This window comes from Osmerus mordax, chromosome 8 (genome assembly GCF_038355195.1).
Source record: "Osmerus mordax isolate fOsmMor3 chromosome 8, fOsmMor3.pri, whole genome shotgun sequence".
NCBI classification, from domain to species: domain Eukaryota; kingdom Metazoa; phylum Chordata; class Actinopteri; order Osmeriformes; family Osmeridae; genus Osmerus; species Osmerus mordax.
The window spans coordinates 13,578,320-13,592,380 of NC_090057.1; the positions used below are offsets into that span (position 1 = coordinate 13,578,320).

The 14,061-nt window shown below is 44.1% G+C and overlaps 1 protein-coding gene and 1 long non-coding RNA gene across 2 annotated transcripts; both read right to left on the reverse strand.

Annotated features, from left to right (window-relative positions):
- Nucleotides 1-577: 577 nt before the first annotated feature.
- On the reverse strand, nucleotides 578-8,296 carry LOC136947675 (uncharacterized). The gene is made up of 8 exons (XM_067241804.1): nucleotides 8,243-8,296; nucleotides 6,828-7,532; nucleotides 5,909-6,613; nucleotides 4,829-5,522; nucleotides 3,727-4,433; nucleotides 2,433-3,125; nucleotides 1,856-1,945; nucleotides 578-1,647 (listed from the first exon to the last, which is right to left on the reverse strand). Exons 1-8 carry the CDS (start codon nucleotides 8,250-8,252, stop codon nucleotides 1,301-1,303), a joined length of 3,951 nt encoding a protein of 1,316 aa, XP_067097905.1. The 5' UTR covers nucleotides 8,253-8,296; the 3' UTR covers nucleotides 578-1,300.
- Nucleotides 8,297-12,614: 4,318 nt separating this feature from the next.
- On the reverse strand, nucleotides 12,615-13,035 carry LOC136947180 (uncharacterized). The gene is made up of 3 exons (XR_010877003.1): nucleotides 12,981-13,035; nucleotides 12,796-12,882; nucleotides 12,615-12,712 (listed from the first exon to the last, which is right to left on the reverse strand). It is a non-coding gene; the product is annotated as an uncharacterized lncRNA (long non-coding RNA).
- Between the last annotated feature and the right edge of the window lie 1,026 nt (nucleotides 13,036-14,061).

Consider the following 14,061-nt stretch of genomic DNA (forward strand, 5'->3'; position numbering starts at 1 on the left):
TCTTGTTTAGACACACCCTATTTTAAAACACAGATGCCCTGGAACACATACAACCAGGGTAGACTGGGAGCAGCACAGTCAGTCTCAGTACAGTACAGCCTGAACAAGGTGGTTTGTGGTTCTACGCTACTGCGGCTGTTGTAGGAACCTGAGATAGGAAACAGCACCTCATTTACCAACCCAATAGCCAGGTATTTCAGTGAACATTGCTTGTTTCTATCAAATTAAGTCTATTTGTTCTTATATCATGGTATGTTCAGGTTAACTACAGAGAAACGGCTCTTTCTATGAATTTAGAAATCAATGATTCATCTGGCAGGAGGAACATGAAACCTCACAGGAGACTCAATCCTGCATCAACTTGGATGATAAAGATGACATATTTACTAGCAATCTTAGGATCATGGGATGTTATTAGATCATATATAGTTTTAAATGTGGCCTACAGACCACAATACTTTCCTTTTGGTTTACAGTAAGTATTTATATAGCACATTTCATACAAGAATTGCAGCTCAAAGTGCTTTACATAAAATCAAATTATACAATATGCAAAATAGGTATTACTAGTGTTCATTTAAGATGTATTCACCCATTAAATATGAGCTGCACTCTTCTGTAGTTCCAGGACTATGTGGCCTGTGCCCTGTGGTGAACTTTAGTGGATAAGTTGAATCAAATACAATTTCATTTGCATAGTTCTTTTTACAAGCAATGTCACAGAGGTCTTCACTGACCAAATCAAATCAAGTTTATTTGTATCGCCTTTTTTACAAGCACAGAGGGCTTAATATATGCTCATAGAACTGCACTTAAACAAATGTAAACCCTCAAGGAAGACAAGGAAAACCCCCCCGAGAAAATTGAGAAAAAAGAGGAAATCCGTGAGGTCTGCAGTTACCCATGTCTTCTAACAAAGTGACCCTTAACCTTAAAGATGAATACAATTGTAAGTTTTATGAGTTTAAAAAACAAAACATTTTATACATAAAATTGAATATATAAAACAATTTAACATTGAGTAAATATGCTTCTACCACCTAGTGGAAATAGGGAGTCATTTTCCTTCCATTAATAAAAAATGTATTGTAAACAAAATGATGTGGAAATAATATATGACATGATAAAACTATATCTTTATGAAGAATCTTAAAATGTTTGACTCAACATCCATTCAGTATATTAATATATATACAACATGAATTTCCTTCATTGCTGCCATGCCACTAATCAGTTTCTAGACTGAAACATTTTACCAGCATTTTGTTAAAGAATCGCTATAAATTCATCCTATTCAGCATTATTTAAAGCCAAGTTTTGAATATAAGTAGGGGTCCATATCACACAGGAGGCATCTCATCACAGAACATGAGTCATCTCCTTTCCTCAGGACCATGTCGATGGTGGCCTCTGCTCTCTCTGCCCTCTGTGTCTCCACCTTCACTGCCTCTCTCTCAGCATTGTTGATCACCCTCTCCTGCAGAAGTCCATCCAGCAGATAATCCAGGACAGGCTTGGACACTCGCTCCACAAACGCCAGTCTTGCACAACGCAGCTGCTCCTCTGCAGAGCCAGAAGGTCTGGACGTCTGGGAGCCGTAGCCAGAGCTCCTCAGAGACAGGACATCAGATCTACCACCACCCCACTCTGTAGAGAAACTCAGCAGGTCAGACAAGCTACTGGGCTGCTTAGATTTCTACTCAGGGAACACATTTATGGAACATTAAACTGACTGAAGCACAGACAGGCAAACCTAAAAACAGACAGACACAGGCAGGTAAGCAGGTAAAGTATCTAGACAGACAGACAAACAGACAGACATACAAACAGGCAAACAGACAGACAGGTATCTTACGCTCAGATCTCAGCAGTGATCCAGCCTCAGATCTAGCCTCAGATTTCCAACCAGAATCACAGTCTGTCTCAGCTCTGCTGTCTCCACTCACTGCACAACCACACACAAATAAACAAACAAACAGGGTCAAGTATGATGAAGTGTAACATCCCCAGAGAGGAGCTACACAGTGGGTGAGCACCGGTATTCAGCAACCAAGTATCGTTTATGTGACTAAACATGTTGTCTGTCTTGTAACACGTTCAGGTCTAGGAGAGGAACAGGACACACAACACCTTCTATCCTTTTGTTATGTTCACCATTAAATACATGTACTGTATGTGCTCAACCTCCGTTTGTCTGAACAGTCTACATTGTACACGTCCCAAGGACTCTGACTCTTAGTGAATGTTACAGTATCTTGTGAGATGTGTTTGAGTATGTTGTATATTGCTTTGAATAAAAGTGTTATATATATGTATTTATTTGAAATGAAAATGTAACATATGGAATATTAAAATTATGGGTGTTGAATTGGTTCTACTTACAATTAGTTATGTTGCAGAGCAGCAGTTAGTGTAAATAGTCAGATACTCACTGTTCGGAGGGAAGTCTATACTCCTGACTTTTGTCACAGGCAGTGGTGACATCTGATACTCTTCAGAACTCCAGTTAATTTCTTTACTGACATCCATCTGAGGGTGAAACACATCTCCACTGTTTGCTGCCACCATCTCCTCCACCTTGTCCAAAAGCTCAGTGACCTGAGTGTCATCACCCCTGTTCTCATTGTTGAGGACATGATACCTGTTCCCACATTTCTCAACAAGCCACTGGAGGACTTTCCCTTCTGTCTCAATGTGCTGCTCAATGGTTGTGTCTCCCAGACGGTCCCCACAAGTGAACAGCACTATAGTGTGACTCCAGACTCTCTCACTGAGAAGCTGCAGGTGTCCCTCTATAGAACTGGCTTCTTCCTCTCTGAATGAGTCACTCAAGTTTATAACCAGGAGGATAGTGTGGGGTCCTGGAGGACACAGAGACACACTGTGTACTATCTCCTGTTTAACCAGATTAGTAGTGTCCTCTACAGGGAAATATCTCCACCATCCTGGAGTGTCGACCACAGTGACCTGCCTCCCTGCTACTTCTCCCTGTCTCTTCACACACTGAGCAGTTTTTCTCAGATCAAACTCCTCTCTGCCCAGGATGGTGTTTCCTGATGAACTCTTCCCTTCACCTCTCCCCCCCAGCAGCACAATCCTCAGCTCTGAGAGATGGAGGGAGTCACCTGTCAGAGAGGGAGAGAGAGAGGAATGAGTAGAGAGACAGAGAGGAATTTCTAAACTAAGCAGTATATTCATCCAATTATTCCTGACAACGTATTAATGATATTGTGTAGCTTTATATCATATTATTGTATTGCTCTATAACCAAATTCAATACTTCACAGTGTTATTACGTGAACAGTTGTGAAACAACACATATATTGACAGAACATCAGTGTCAAGTCACAAACTACTCATTTGGGGACTATAAGGGCTACTGTATGTGTTATGTCAGTGGTCTTCAACCCTGGTCTTCAGGTCTCACTGCCCTGCATGTTTTAGATGTTTCAGTCTTCCAACACACCTGATTCAGATGATTCTGCAGAGACTGATGACAAACCCATTCATTTGAATCAGGTTTGTTGGTAGAGGGAAACATGTAGGCCAGTGGGCCCTGATGACCTGGGTTGAAGACCATTGCTTTCTGTACTAGGTTGTAGGACAAATCGTTGCAGACATAGATAAATACTTTCACACCCTCCATGACTTCAGGTCTGGACGACATTGCAAACTGTCTCATCATTTACAGACAAACATGTTGCATAGGCAGCAGAAATAACTTACTGATGAATGTTCTGTGGATCTCTCTCTGCTCCATCACCTTAGCCGCCCTCTGTTTCGCCCGCATTTCTTTTGATTTTCTCCACACTTCTACCTTCTTCAGGATCTTTCTGTCCATCTCATAGTGACCTCCTCTGTTTCCTGCCACCATCTCCTCCACCTTGTCCAACAGCTCAGTGACCTGAGTGTCATCACCCCTGTTCTTATTGTTGAGGACATGATACCTGTTCCCACATTTCACAACAAGCCACTGGAGGACTTTCCCTTCTGTCTCAATGTGCTGCTCAATGGTTGTGTCTCCCAGACGGTCCCCACGAGTGAACAGCACTATAGTGTGACTCCAGACTCTCTCACTGAGAAGCTGCAGGTTTTCTTCTACTGATCTTCTGTGTTCCTCTCTGAATGAGTCACTCAAGTCTATAACCAGGAGGAGAGTATGTGGTCCTGGAGGACACAGAGACACACTGTGTACTATCTCCTGTTTAACCAGCTCAGTAGTCCTCTCTACACAGAGACACCTCCGCCATCCTGGAGTGTCGACCACAGTGACCTGCCTCCCTGCTACCTCTCCCTGTCTCTTCACACACTGAGCAGCTGTCCTCAGGTCAAACTCCTCTCTGCCCAGGATGGTGTTTCCTGATGAACTCTTCCCTTCATATCTCCCCCCCAGCAGCACAATCCTCAGCTCTGAGAGATGGAGGGAGTCACCTGTCAGAGAGAGGGAGAGAGAGAAAGGGAGGGATGAAAAAATTGATAAATGTGAAAGAAAGTGAGATCGAAAAACAGGAAGTGGAGAGTAAAAGAGGGATTATATATTCTTTGTGAAATTCACATTCATCTGAGTTCAAAGTAGTGGTGACTGAAGCATTTATACTAAATGGTAATTATGTGAGTTGCAGACATTTTTTCTTTTCATAAGTGTCCTTTAATCTGCAATTTAATAGAAATACTGTACATTATGAACAGCATTGTTAAACAATTATTGAACAAAACATTCACTTATACTATAATCTGTTTGTAAATGTGTATCATACACTGCATGTCATATAGCTTAATAACACCAGGACTCTGGGTGGACACTGAAATAAACTCACCCATTAGTGATCTGAGACTCTCTCTTTGTTCCTGCACCTTCATCAGCCTCTGTTGTGCTCTCTCTTCCTCTGCCCTCCTTCTCTCCTCCATCTTCTCCAGGATCTCTCTGTCCATCTCATAGTGACCTCCTCTGTTTCCTGCCACCATATGCTCCACCTTGTCCAACAGCTCAGTGACCTGAGTGTCATCACCCCTGTTCTTATTGTTGAGGACATGATACCTGTTCCCACATTTCTCAACAAGCCACTGGAGAGCCTTCCCTTCTGTCTCAATGTGCTGCTCAATGGTTGTATCTCCCAGACGGTCCCCACGAGTGAACAACACTATAGTGTGACTCCAGACTCTCTCACTGAGAAGCTGCAGGTGTCCCTCTACTGATATTCTGTGTTCCTCTCTGAATGAGTCATCCAAGTCTATAACCAGGAGGAGAGTATGTGGTCCTGGAGGACACAGAGACACACTGCGTACTATCTCCTGTTTAACCAGCTCAGTAGTCCTCTCTACACAGAGACACCTCCGCCATCCTGGAGTGTCGACCACAGTGACCTGCCTCCCTGCTACTTCTCCCTGTCTCTTCACACACTGAGCAGCTGTCCTCAGGTCAAACTCCTCTCTGCCCAGGATGGTGTTTCCTGATGAACTCTTCCCTGCACCTCTCCCCCCCAGCAGCACAATCCTCAGCTCTGAGAGATGGAGGGAGTCACCTGTCAGAGAGAGGGAGAGAGAGAAAGGGAGGGATGAAAAAATTGATAAATGTGAAAGAAAGTGAGATCGAAAAACAGGAAGTGGAGAGTAAAAGAGGGATTATATATTCTTTGTGAAATTCACATTCATCTGAGTTCAAAGTAGTGGTGACTGAAGCATTTATACTAAATGGTAATTATGTGAGTTGCAGACATTTTTTCTTTTCATAAGTGTCCTTTAATCTGCAATTTAATGGAAATACTGTACATTATGAACAGCATTGTTAAACAATTATTGAACAAAACATTCACTTATACTATAATCTGTTTGTAAATGTGTATCATACACTGCATGTCATATAGCTTAATAACACCAGGACTCTGGGTGGACACTGAAATAAACTCACCCATTAGTGATCTGAGACTCTCTCTCTGTTCCTGCACCTTCATCAGCCTCTGTTGTGCTCTCTCTTCCTCTGCCCTCCTCCTCTCCTCCATCTTCTCCAGGATCTCTCTGTCCATCTCATAGTGACCTCCTCTGTTTCCTGCCACCATCTCCTCCACCTTGTCCAACAGCTCAGTGACCTGAGTGTCATCACCCCTGTTCTTATTGTTGAGGACATGATACCTGTTCCCACATTTCTCAACAAGCCACTGGAGAGCCTTCCCTTCTGTCTCAATGTGCTGCTCAATGGTTGTGTCTCCCAGACGGTCCCCACGAGTGAACAGCACTATAGTGTGACTCCAGACTATCTCACTGAGAAGCTGCAGGTGTCCCTCTACTGCTCTTCTGTGTTCCTCTCTGAATGAGTCACTCAATTCTATAACCAAGAGGAGAGTATGTGGTCCCGGAGGACACAGAGACACACTGCGTACTATCTCCTGTTTAACCAGCTCAGTAGTCCTCACTACAGGGAGATTCCCCCACCATCCTGGAGTGTCGACCACAGTGACCTGCCTCCCTGCTACTTCTCCCTGTCTCTTCACACACTGAGCAGCTGTCCTCAGGTCAAACTCCTCTCTGCCCAGGATGGTGTTTCCTGATGAACTCTTCCCTTCACCTCTCCCCCCCAGCAGCACAATCCTCAGCTCTGAGAGATGGAGGGAGTCACCTGTCAGAGAGGGAAACAGACATTTTTTCTTTTCATAAGTGTCCTTTAATCTGCAATTTAATGGAAATACTGTACATTATGAACAGCATTGTTAAACAATTATTGAAAAAAACATTCACTTATACTATAATCTGTTTGTAAATGTGTATCATACACTGCATGTCATATAGCTTAATAACACCAGGACTCTGCGTGGACACTGAAATAAACTCACCCATTAGTGATCTGAGACTCTCTCTCTGTTCCTGCACCTTCATCAGCCTCTGTTGTGCTCTCTCTTCCTCTGCCCTCCTCCTCTCCTCCATCTTCTCCAGGATCTCTCTGTCCATCTCATAGTGACCTCCTCTGTTTCCTGCCACCATATGCTCCACCTTGTCCAACAGCTCAGTGACCTGAGTGTCATCACCCCTGTTCTTATTGTTGAGGACATGATACCTGTTCCCACATTTCTCAACAAGCCACTGGAGGACTTTCCCTTCTGTCTCAATGTGCTGCTCAATGGTTGTGTCTCCCAGACGGTCCCCACGAGTGAACAGCACTATAGTGTGACTCCAGACTATCTCACTGAGAAGCTGCAGGTGTCCCTCTACTGCTCTTCTGTGTTGCTCTCTGAATGAGTCACTCAAGTCTATAACCAGGAGGAGAGTATGTGGTCCTGGAGGACACAGAAACACACTGTGTACTATCTCCTGTTTAACCAGCTCAGTAGTCCTCTCTACAGAGAGATTCCTCGCCCATCCTGGAGTGTCAACCACAGTGACCTGCCTCCCTGCTACTTCTCCCTGTCTCTTCACACACTGAGCAGCTGTCCTCAGGTCAAACTCCTCTCTGCCCAGGATGGTGTTTCCTGATGAACTCTTCCCTTCATATCTCCCCCCCAGCAGCACAATCCTCAGCTCTGAGAGATGGCGGGAGTCACCTGTCAGAGAGAGGGATGGGAAGAGACAAAGAGGGAGAAAGACAGAAAGGGGCAGAAAAAAAGAGTGTTAGAGCGAAAAACTGTCTGAAATGCCTTTAGGTAAACCAGATTACTGGATAAACCCAATAACCACAGGATGGAAAATAACAGGCACTCGTCGGTCTTTAATATGACTGATAAAAGAGCAATAAGTAACTAATGAGCTCCAAAAAGGGAACAGACATGCAGTGACAGTGTTAGGTATTCGTTACAGACAGGATGTGTTTCTGTCTACTCATGATTAGGTGGAGGCGATTTCCTTGAGTTTTTGTCTATTGCTCTGTGCACTCTATGCAAGGCTTTCATGTGGTTTGCCCATTCATTTGTAAACCATGTATTAAGATAAATAAACCACGTGTACTTGATTCAAAAAAGACTGAGCGTCCCTCCTTTTGAAACCTTGACTAAGCTGGCTCCAACAAGAAAAACGAGAAACAGAGAGAAAAAGAGCGAGACAGTGAAGAGAAGACAGAAAACACTCATCTTTTTCATGTTATAAATGTACTGAAAGTAAATAAAACTGGCAATGAACTACAGTGTGTTCTTTATCAGATGGCAGCAAATACCGGTACATTATTTATTTTTACACCTGTGCAATGAAAACATGATCCCCTTCCTGTTAGTGAATTAACATGTTTTCTTACTGAAACACTGAAATGAAGACTGCTTACCTGAGCCCATTGTTGTTACTCCTCCCCTTCTCTGTTTCCTTGTCTTTTTACTGAAATATACTGCATAGAACATGAAGCCATTGTTACTCCTCAACTTAATGTCCTTCTCCTCTCAATACTCCTGGAGAGAACGGAGTAAGGTCTATAAATATATATTAAACTTGCCCAAATATATAACATAAGACATGTTAACATGGTGCCAAGCTAACATACGTAGCCATGTACTTGGAATGAATAACACATCTTAATCTAAAGGCTACTTAAGATCAAACATCTTGTACTGTGTTGATATTATTATTATTATTATTATTGTTTTATTAATTGGTTATTCTGGCTAACAATGAATTACATTTCCAATCAACTCTTAACTTACGTATATCCACACCGCACAGTCTAAACCAAGCAGATGACTAAGGAAAGGGGACGGTGTCTGAAGTGAAAGAGAAAGTAGACTCAAGTTTGTGCAAGAACTGTACAGAGTACAGTACAGAAGTACAGAGTGTTCTCACTTATCAGATGGCACCAAATCAATCATTAATTTTTACACCTGAGTGCAATGAAAACCATCAAACATGACGCTTTTCAGAATCAGAATCAGACTGGGTTTTAGTTGCCATGAAAGTTTGCATAGACAAGGAATTTACTTTGGCAGGAAGGTGTATACATTCAACATATAGGAATCTTAACCTAATCTTAAATAAGTGGTCTACCTATACTAAAGGTACAAAGTCTCACTAATCTTAAGGTGCTAAAGTATGTAAAATTTAGAGCAGAGCAACAGTGTTCTCTATATCTGTGGGGTCAGGGGCACAGAGAGAAAGATATAGACAAGGCCAGATTAGAACCCCAAAGGGCCCCTGGGCACTGAAGCTCATGCCCCCCCCCCCCCCCCCCCCGCCCCCCTCCCAAGGGAGCGATAAAAGATCTATGGATAGACAGACTCCACAAACACACACACAATGCTAAGGCCCACCTTCATTATTTGACCCTCCAGCCCTGCATGTCAAATCACACACCTATTGGTCAAAAGCTGAATGACAAGTCCAGCCCAGCAGGCAGCAGGTATGCCTGTCCAACTGGATAAACTAAGTACTGCCATCTCACTCACAAGTCACAAGACAATGATCAATTAGTTTAATCATCTAAAGGCAGTGTATGGCTCAAGACTATGGCAATATATCGTTCACTGAAAATCACACAAGCAGAAAGCACATGTCAAGTGTACTGTAATGATTTAGTGTAAATGCCATGTGTATTATGTGCTGGACTTTTATGTGTTGAATGTGTCTGTTATGGGGGCATTGCTATGGGCTACAAACGCTGCGAATCTAATTGCCAATTACCTGGCAATTAGCTTGATGGGAAGGGAGTGGTGTAGTGCGTGGGGATAAGTCCCTTCCCTGTGTAAGAGGGGAGCCGAGAGATGAGGTGGGCCGTGGCGGATCTAAGGGGTGGCAAGGGGTGGCAGCTGCCACCCCAGTAAAAAATACTGCCACCCCAATCTTTTTTTTTTTTTTTTCTTTTTTTTTTTTTTCATGCATTTAGCAGACGCTTTTATCCAAGCAACTTCCAAGAGAGAGCTTTACAAAAGTGCATAGGTCACTGATCATAACAACGAGATAGCCCCAAACATTGCGGGTAGCCAAACATGAAGCATACATTGTGAAAATTAACAATTAAACAACATGAACCTCAATCTTCCCATGGAAAATATTATTTGTACATTACAGAACATTTCAATAAATAATATTAATGTTACTGTTTAATTTAGAATCAGAATCAGAATTGGTTTTTATTCGCCATGAAAGTTTGCACAGACAATGAATTTACTTTGGCAGGAGAGCCTACCTAGGCAGCCATTTTCGGCGCCAACTAGAAAAATACAGCATAACATGAGGAGAGAGGAGGAGAGCAAAAGGCAACACCCAGACAATGCTCCTAGAGGAGTACAGTGTGGGAACAGACAAAAACCTCAGCACATAAGCACAACAACATTTACAAAAACACGTGACTTGCAACGGGGAGTTGGGGGGGGGGGGGGGGGTAGACAAGCAGCATCTGGACCTGCAGCCATGGTAGGCGCTGGACACAGACCCGCCAGCCACCCTGGTGAAACAAGCAGGCGAAGGCGTTGGATGGGGGTGGGGGGGTGGTGATATCTGTAGTAGGTGAAAGTTAATGTGTGAGTAGGTCTGGTCTTACACTACAATGTTATAGCCTAATCATTTACCATAGGGAGTACTGTACCCCCCTACTTTGGATTTTTTTAGGAGGCCACCCAACAACTTCCTTCTGCCACCACATTGCCACCCCGAATGAAAATCTCTAGATCCGCCCCTGCTCTCCTCTCCTCCAGCTGCTGTCACCAACCTGTCCTGTATCCTGGCTCTGTTGTTCTGGAAGCCTCACCCAGACCAGCTTCCTGTCTTCTTTGTGTTTCCTGCTCTCTGGGGCCTGGCAGACGCTGTGTGGCAGACTCAGACCAAGGGTGAGAGGAACAGAAGACTTTATCTACACACACTCCATACACACAAACTTTCACCTTGATGATCGGCACTTAAAAGGCAACCTATGACACTAAACTATAACACTGCTTTGAGGATTTGTTGGGATAACATCAGGCCATAACCATCGTGTTCTCTGTCTCCAGTCCTCTATGGAGTTCTCTTTCACGGCCACAAGGAGGCAGCGTTTGCTAACTACCGACTCTGGGAGGCAGTCGGGTACGTGATGGCCTTCTCCTCCAGCCGCTTCCTGTGTGTGGACGTGAAGCTGTACATCCTGCTGTCAGCCCTGCTGCTGTCTGTGAGCCTGTGTTTCACTGTGGAGTATGGGGAGTACAGGAGCCCCACGCCCAGTGCAGAGGACACTGCACCCAGCACACACACTGCACACAGCACACACACTGCACCCAGCACAAACACTAAACACAGCACACACACTGCACACAGCACACACACTACACACAGCACACACACTACACACAGCACACACACTACACACAGCACACACACTACACACAGCACACACACTGCACCCAGCACACACACTGCACACAGCACACACTAAACACAGCACACAGGCAGAGAAGACTGGACCCTCAATGACCAACTGAATGTCGATGGTGTTTAGACATTTTGTAATTTTGGTACTATTGACTACTGAGTGATGTTGTTTATGGATTGGCATGGGTTTTGTCTGACTTCAAACAGGTAGTAAAAAATAATAATAAAAAGATACAATCCCGTTGGTAACTGTAATTAATTTGGATTCTTGATCCCCATTGAGAAGCCATGACCTATTACTGTGAAATAAAATACATTCTACTGCTCAGTAATGAGTACTGCACAATGCATTTGCAGATATTTCTGTGAGGTTTACTTCATAACTCTGTCAGCTCAGCCATGCCAGTCTTTCAGCCAGCGCCAGGCTGTCCTGGTGTCCGACTCAAGCTAGCCGCTACCTGAGCTAAAGGTGGACCGTGGTGGCCTCCAAACACCAAATAAAAAAGAAATGATAGAAAGTAACCACTCATATCTTGAACATTCTCCTACGTGCTTATTGCAAATAATGTAACAGAATGGCAAAAAAGGGACGAGGGTATGCGGTTTATTACGTAAATGAATAAGACTTCTAGATGTGAATAGAAATGTTACAGTGGGGAGGTCTGGCTGTGAAAGTCAGCAGCCATCCAGATCTCCCAGCAGCTCCTGGATGATTCCCTCCAGCCGGCTGAAGAGCACAGCTGATAGGACGTCAGCTTGGCTGAAGGTGGACTCGTCCAGATCTAAGATGCTGTCTAGCAACTTCATTAGCTGGACCTGAGATCAGTGAAACACAATGAGACGTTATTCGACACATAGATCCAGACCATAAAATTAATCAAAACCAGCTTGACCATGAGACAGGTTATACATTTGTGTACCTGAAGGACTTCCTGGAACATTTTGGCACAGGGCTGCCATCCAGTTGGAGGAGTTAGGATTGGCTCCAGCACCTTGAAAAGGTGATCAAGAAATCCCTGTTCCTGCTTCTTGGGGTCAGAAGTTTGCCATTAGCAAAGTTACAATGAATTATTCAACATCTTAAAACTCTAAAGTCTTCAAAGCTTTTCTCTTTTCTCAGTACAACTTACGTTTTGTGGAGGCAAGGCAGCATTGTTTTTCATCACTCCCAGGATGATGAAATCATACACAATATCCAGGAAGTTGGTGTGATGGATCTGCAGGAACCAAACACAGGCAAAGCTGAAATGGGCTGCTCAAAGCAATGCCCAACAATGTCTGAGCAGAATGTACCTTATTGACGTTTAATTAAACATGATAAATCAATATGTAAAATGCAGTTATTTTTATCAATGTCATCACTTACATTAATAGAGGCCAGCTCCCTCTCTATCCCAGCCCTGTGGGCGGGATCTTCAATGTAGCTCACCAGGCGGTTGAACGATGTGCTGATGGAACTAACATCCTAGATCAGAGACAACAATATAATCATTACGTTCATCAAAGGGCTATCAAAGTCTCTGTTGTTCTAAGACGCCTGGTCCTTACCGCCTGGTTGAGCTGGACCAGCCCTGAAAGAATCATCCTTCCTGCAACTAGCAGGAAGTTTTTTGTGGTGTCCTGGGTCAGGAGTGACTGTAACACAAGGTCATCTCAAGTTGAAAATCTAGATTTCTGGATATTGATTTCTGTATGTTCCTGCATGCTTCCATACATTAGATCGATAAACTCACATGAAATGCCTCACGAATGCCCACAATTTTATTGGTCAAGTCCTGGACCTGTTTCTCCTGTAGATATGTCCTGTAACCACCACAACAAACCTCTCAGTTCATGTTGTGCTTTCAAAATGGCATCTGAATCTATTATGAACATATGGTGCAATAAAGTGCAAGTGTATTTGGACTAACATGAGGCGGGAAGCATCTCTGTTCCCAGGGGGCGGAGCCTGATGCGACTCCTCCCCCTCAGCGTGTTCATATCCAGACTCCTCCTTCTGAACCCTCTCCTCCTCCTCAGGCTCCTGCTGCACAATAGTGGACAAGATAAGTAGTCCTCCCCCACCTTCAAACTTCCAGAAGGTCTAATCCCCTCAACCATATCAACATACTGTCGGATGTCTCAAATCTTTATCAAGATAAAGGACTTATGATTCTACAGTCAGAGAGGGAAGGATCTGATTGTACCTGGGGCTGGAAGGGATGCTCTGGGGGGGAAGGAGGGCCATGGTTGTGGCTGCTAGCCCGCCCAGCATGACTGTGGCTGTGGTGATGTCTGGGGCCAGGGGCATGGCCTGGTCTGGGGGTGTTCCTGGGGCCACTGCTGGCTCCCTGGGAGTGCTGGTGGCCGTGGGCATGGTTGTGTCTGTGTCCAGACCCGCTGGCATGGCCTGGTCCAGAGGCATGCTGGGAGTCGTGGCTGTTACCATGGCCGTGGGTGTGTCCGGGAAGATGGGAGTAGAAGCTCTGAGTGTTGGTCCGGCTGGAAGGAAACACTTGGCCACAGGGATCCACATAAACCCCTGAATGTTCCCATGTCACTCTCTGCTCCTGTTTTGAATACAAGAACACTCATTTAGAAACAGACTTGTTCAGGGATCGAACAGAAAGTATTGTTCAAGTTTAACAGCAACTCACCAGAAAGCCATCAAACTGGGTGAAGTGGGTGTTTTGCTTGCAGCTGGAAGACATGTATTTCTCTACAGCAGCTCCTACCAGCTACAGTCAAGAAGAAAATAACACTTTAATAAGGATTATCTTGTCATAATAATACAATAACATGTATTTATAATATTCATGCATATATAAATGTAAT

Coding starts and splice junctions, on each gene's coding strand:
- LOC136947675 (XM_067241804.1), bottom strand. Junction 5,523..5,908: donor GAGTCTCAGATCACTAATGG/GTGAGTTTATTT, acceptor TCTCTCTGACAG/GTGACTCCCTCCATCTCTCA. Junction 4,434..4,828: donor GAACAAAGAGAGAGTCTCAG/ATCACTAATGGG, acceptor CCTCTCTCTGAC/AGGTGACTCCCTCCATCTCT.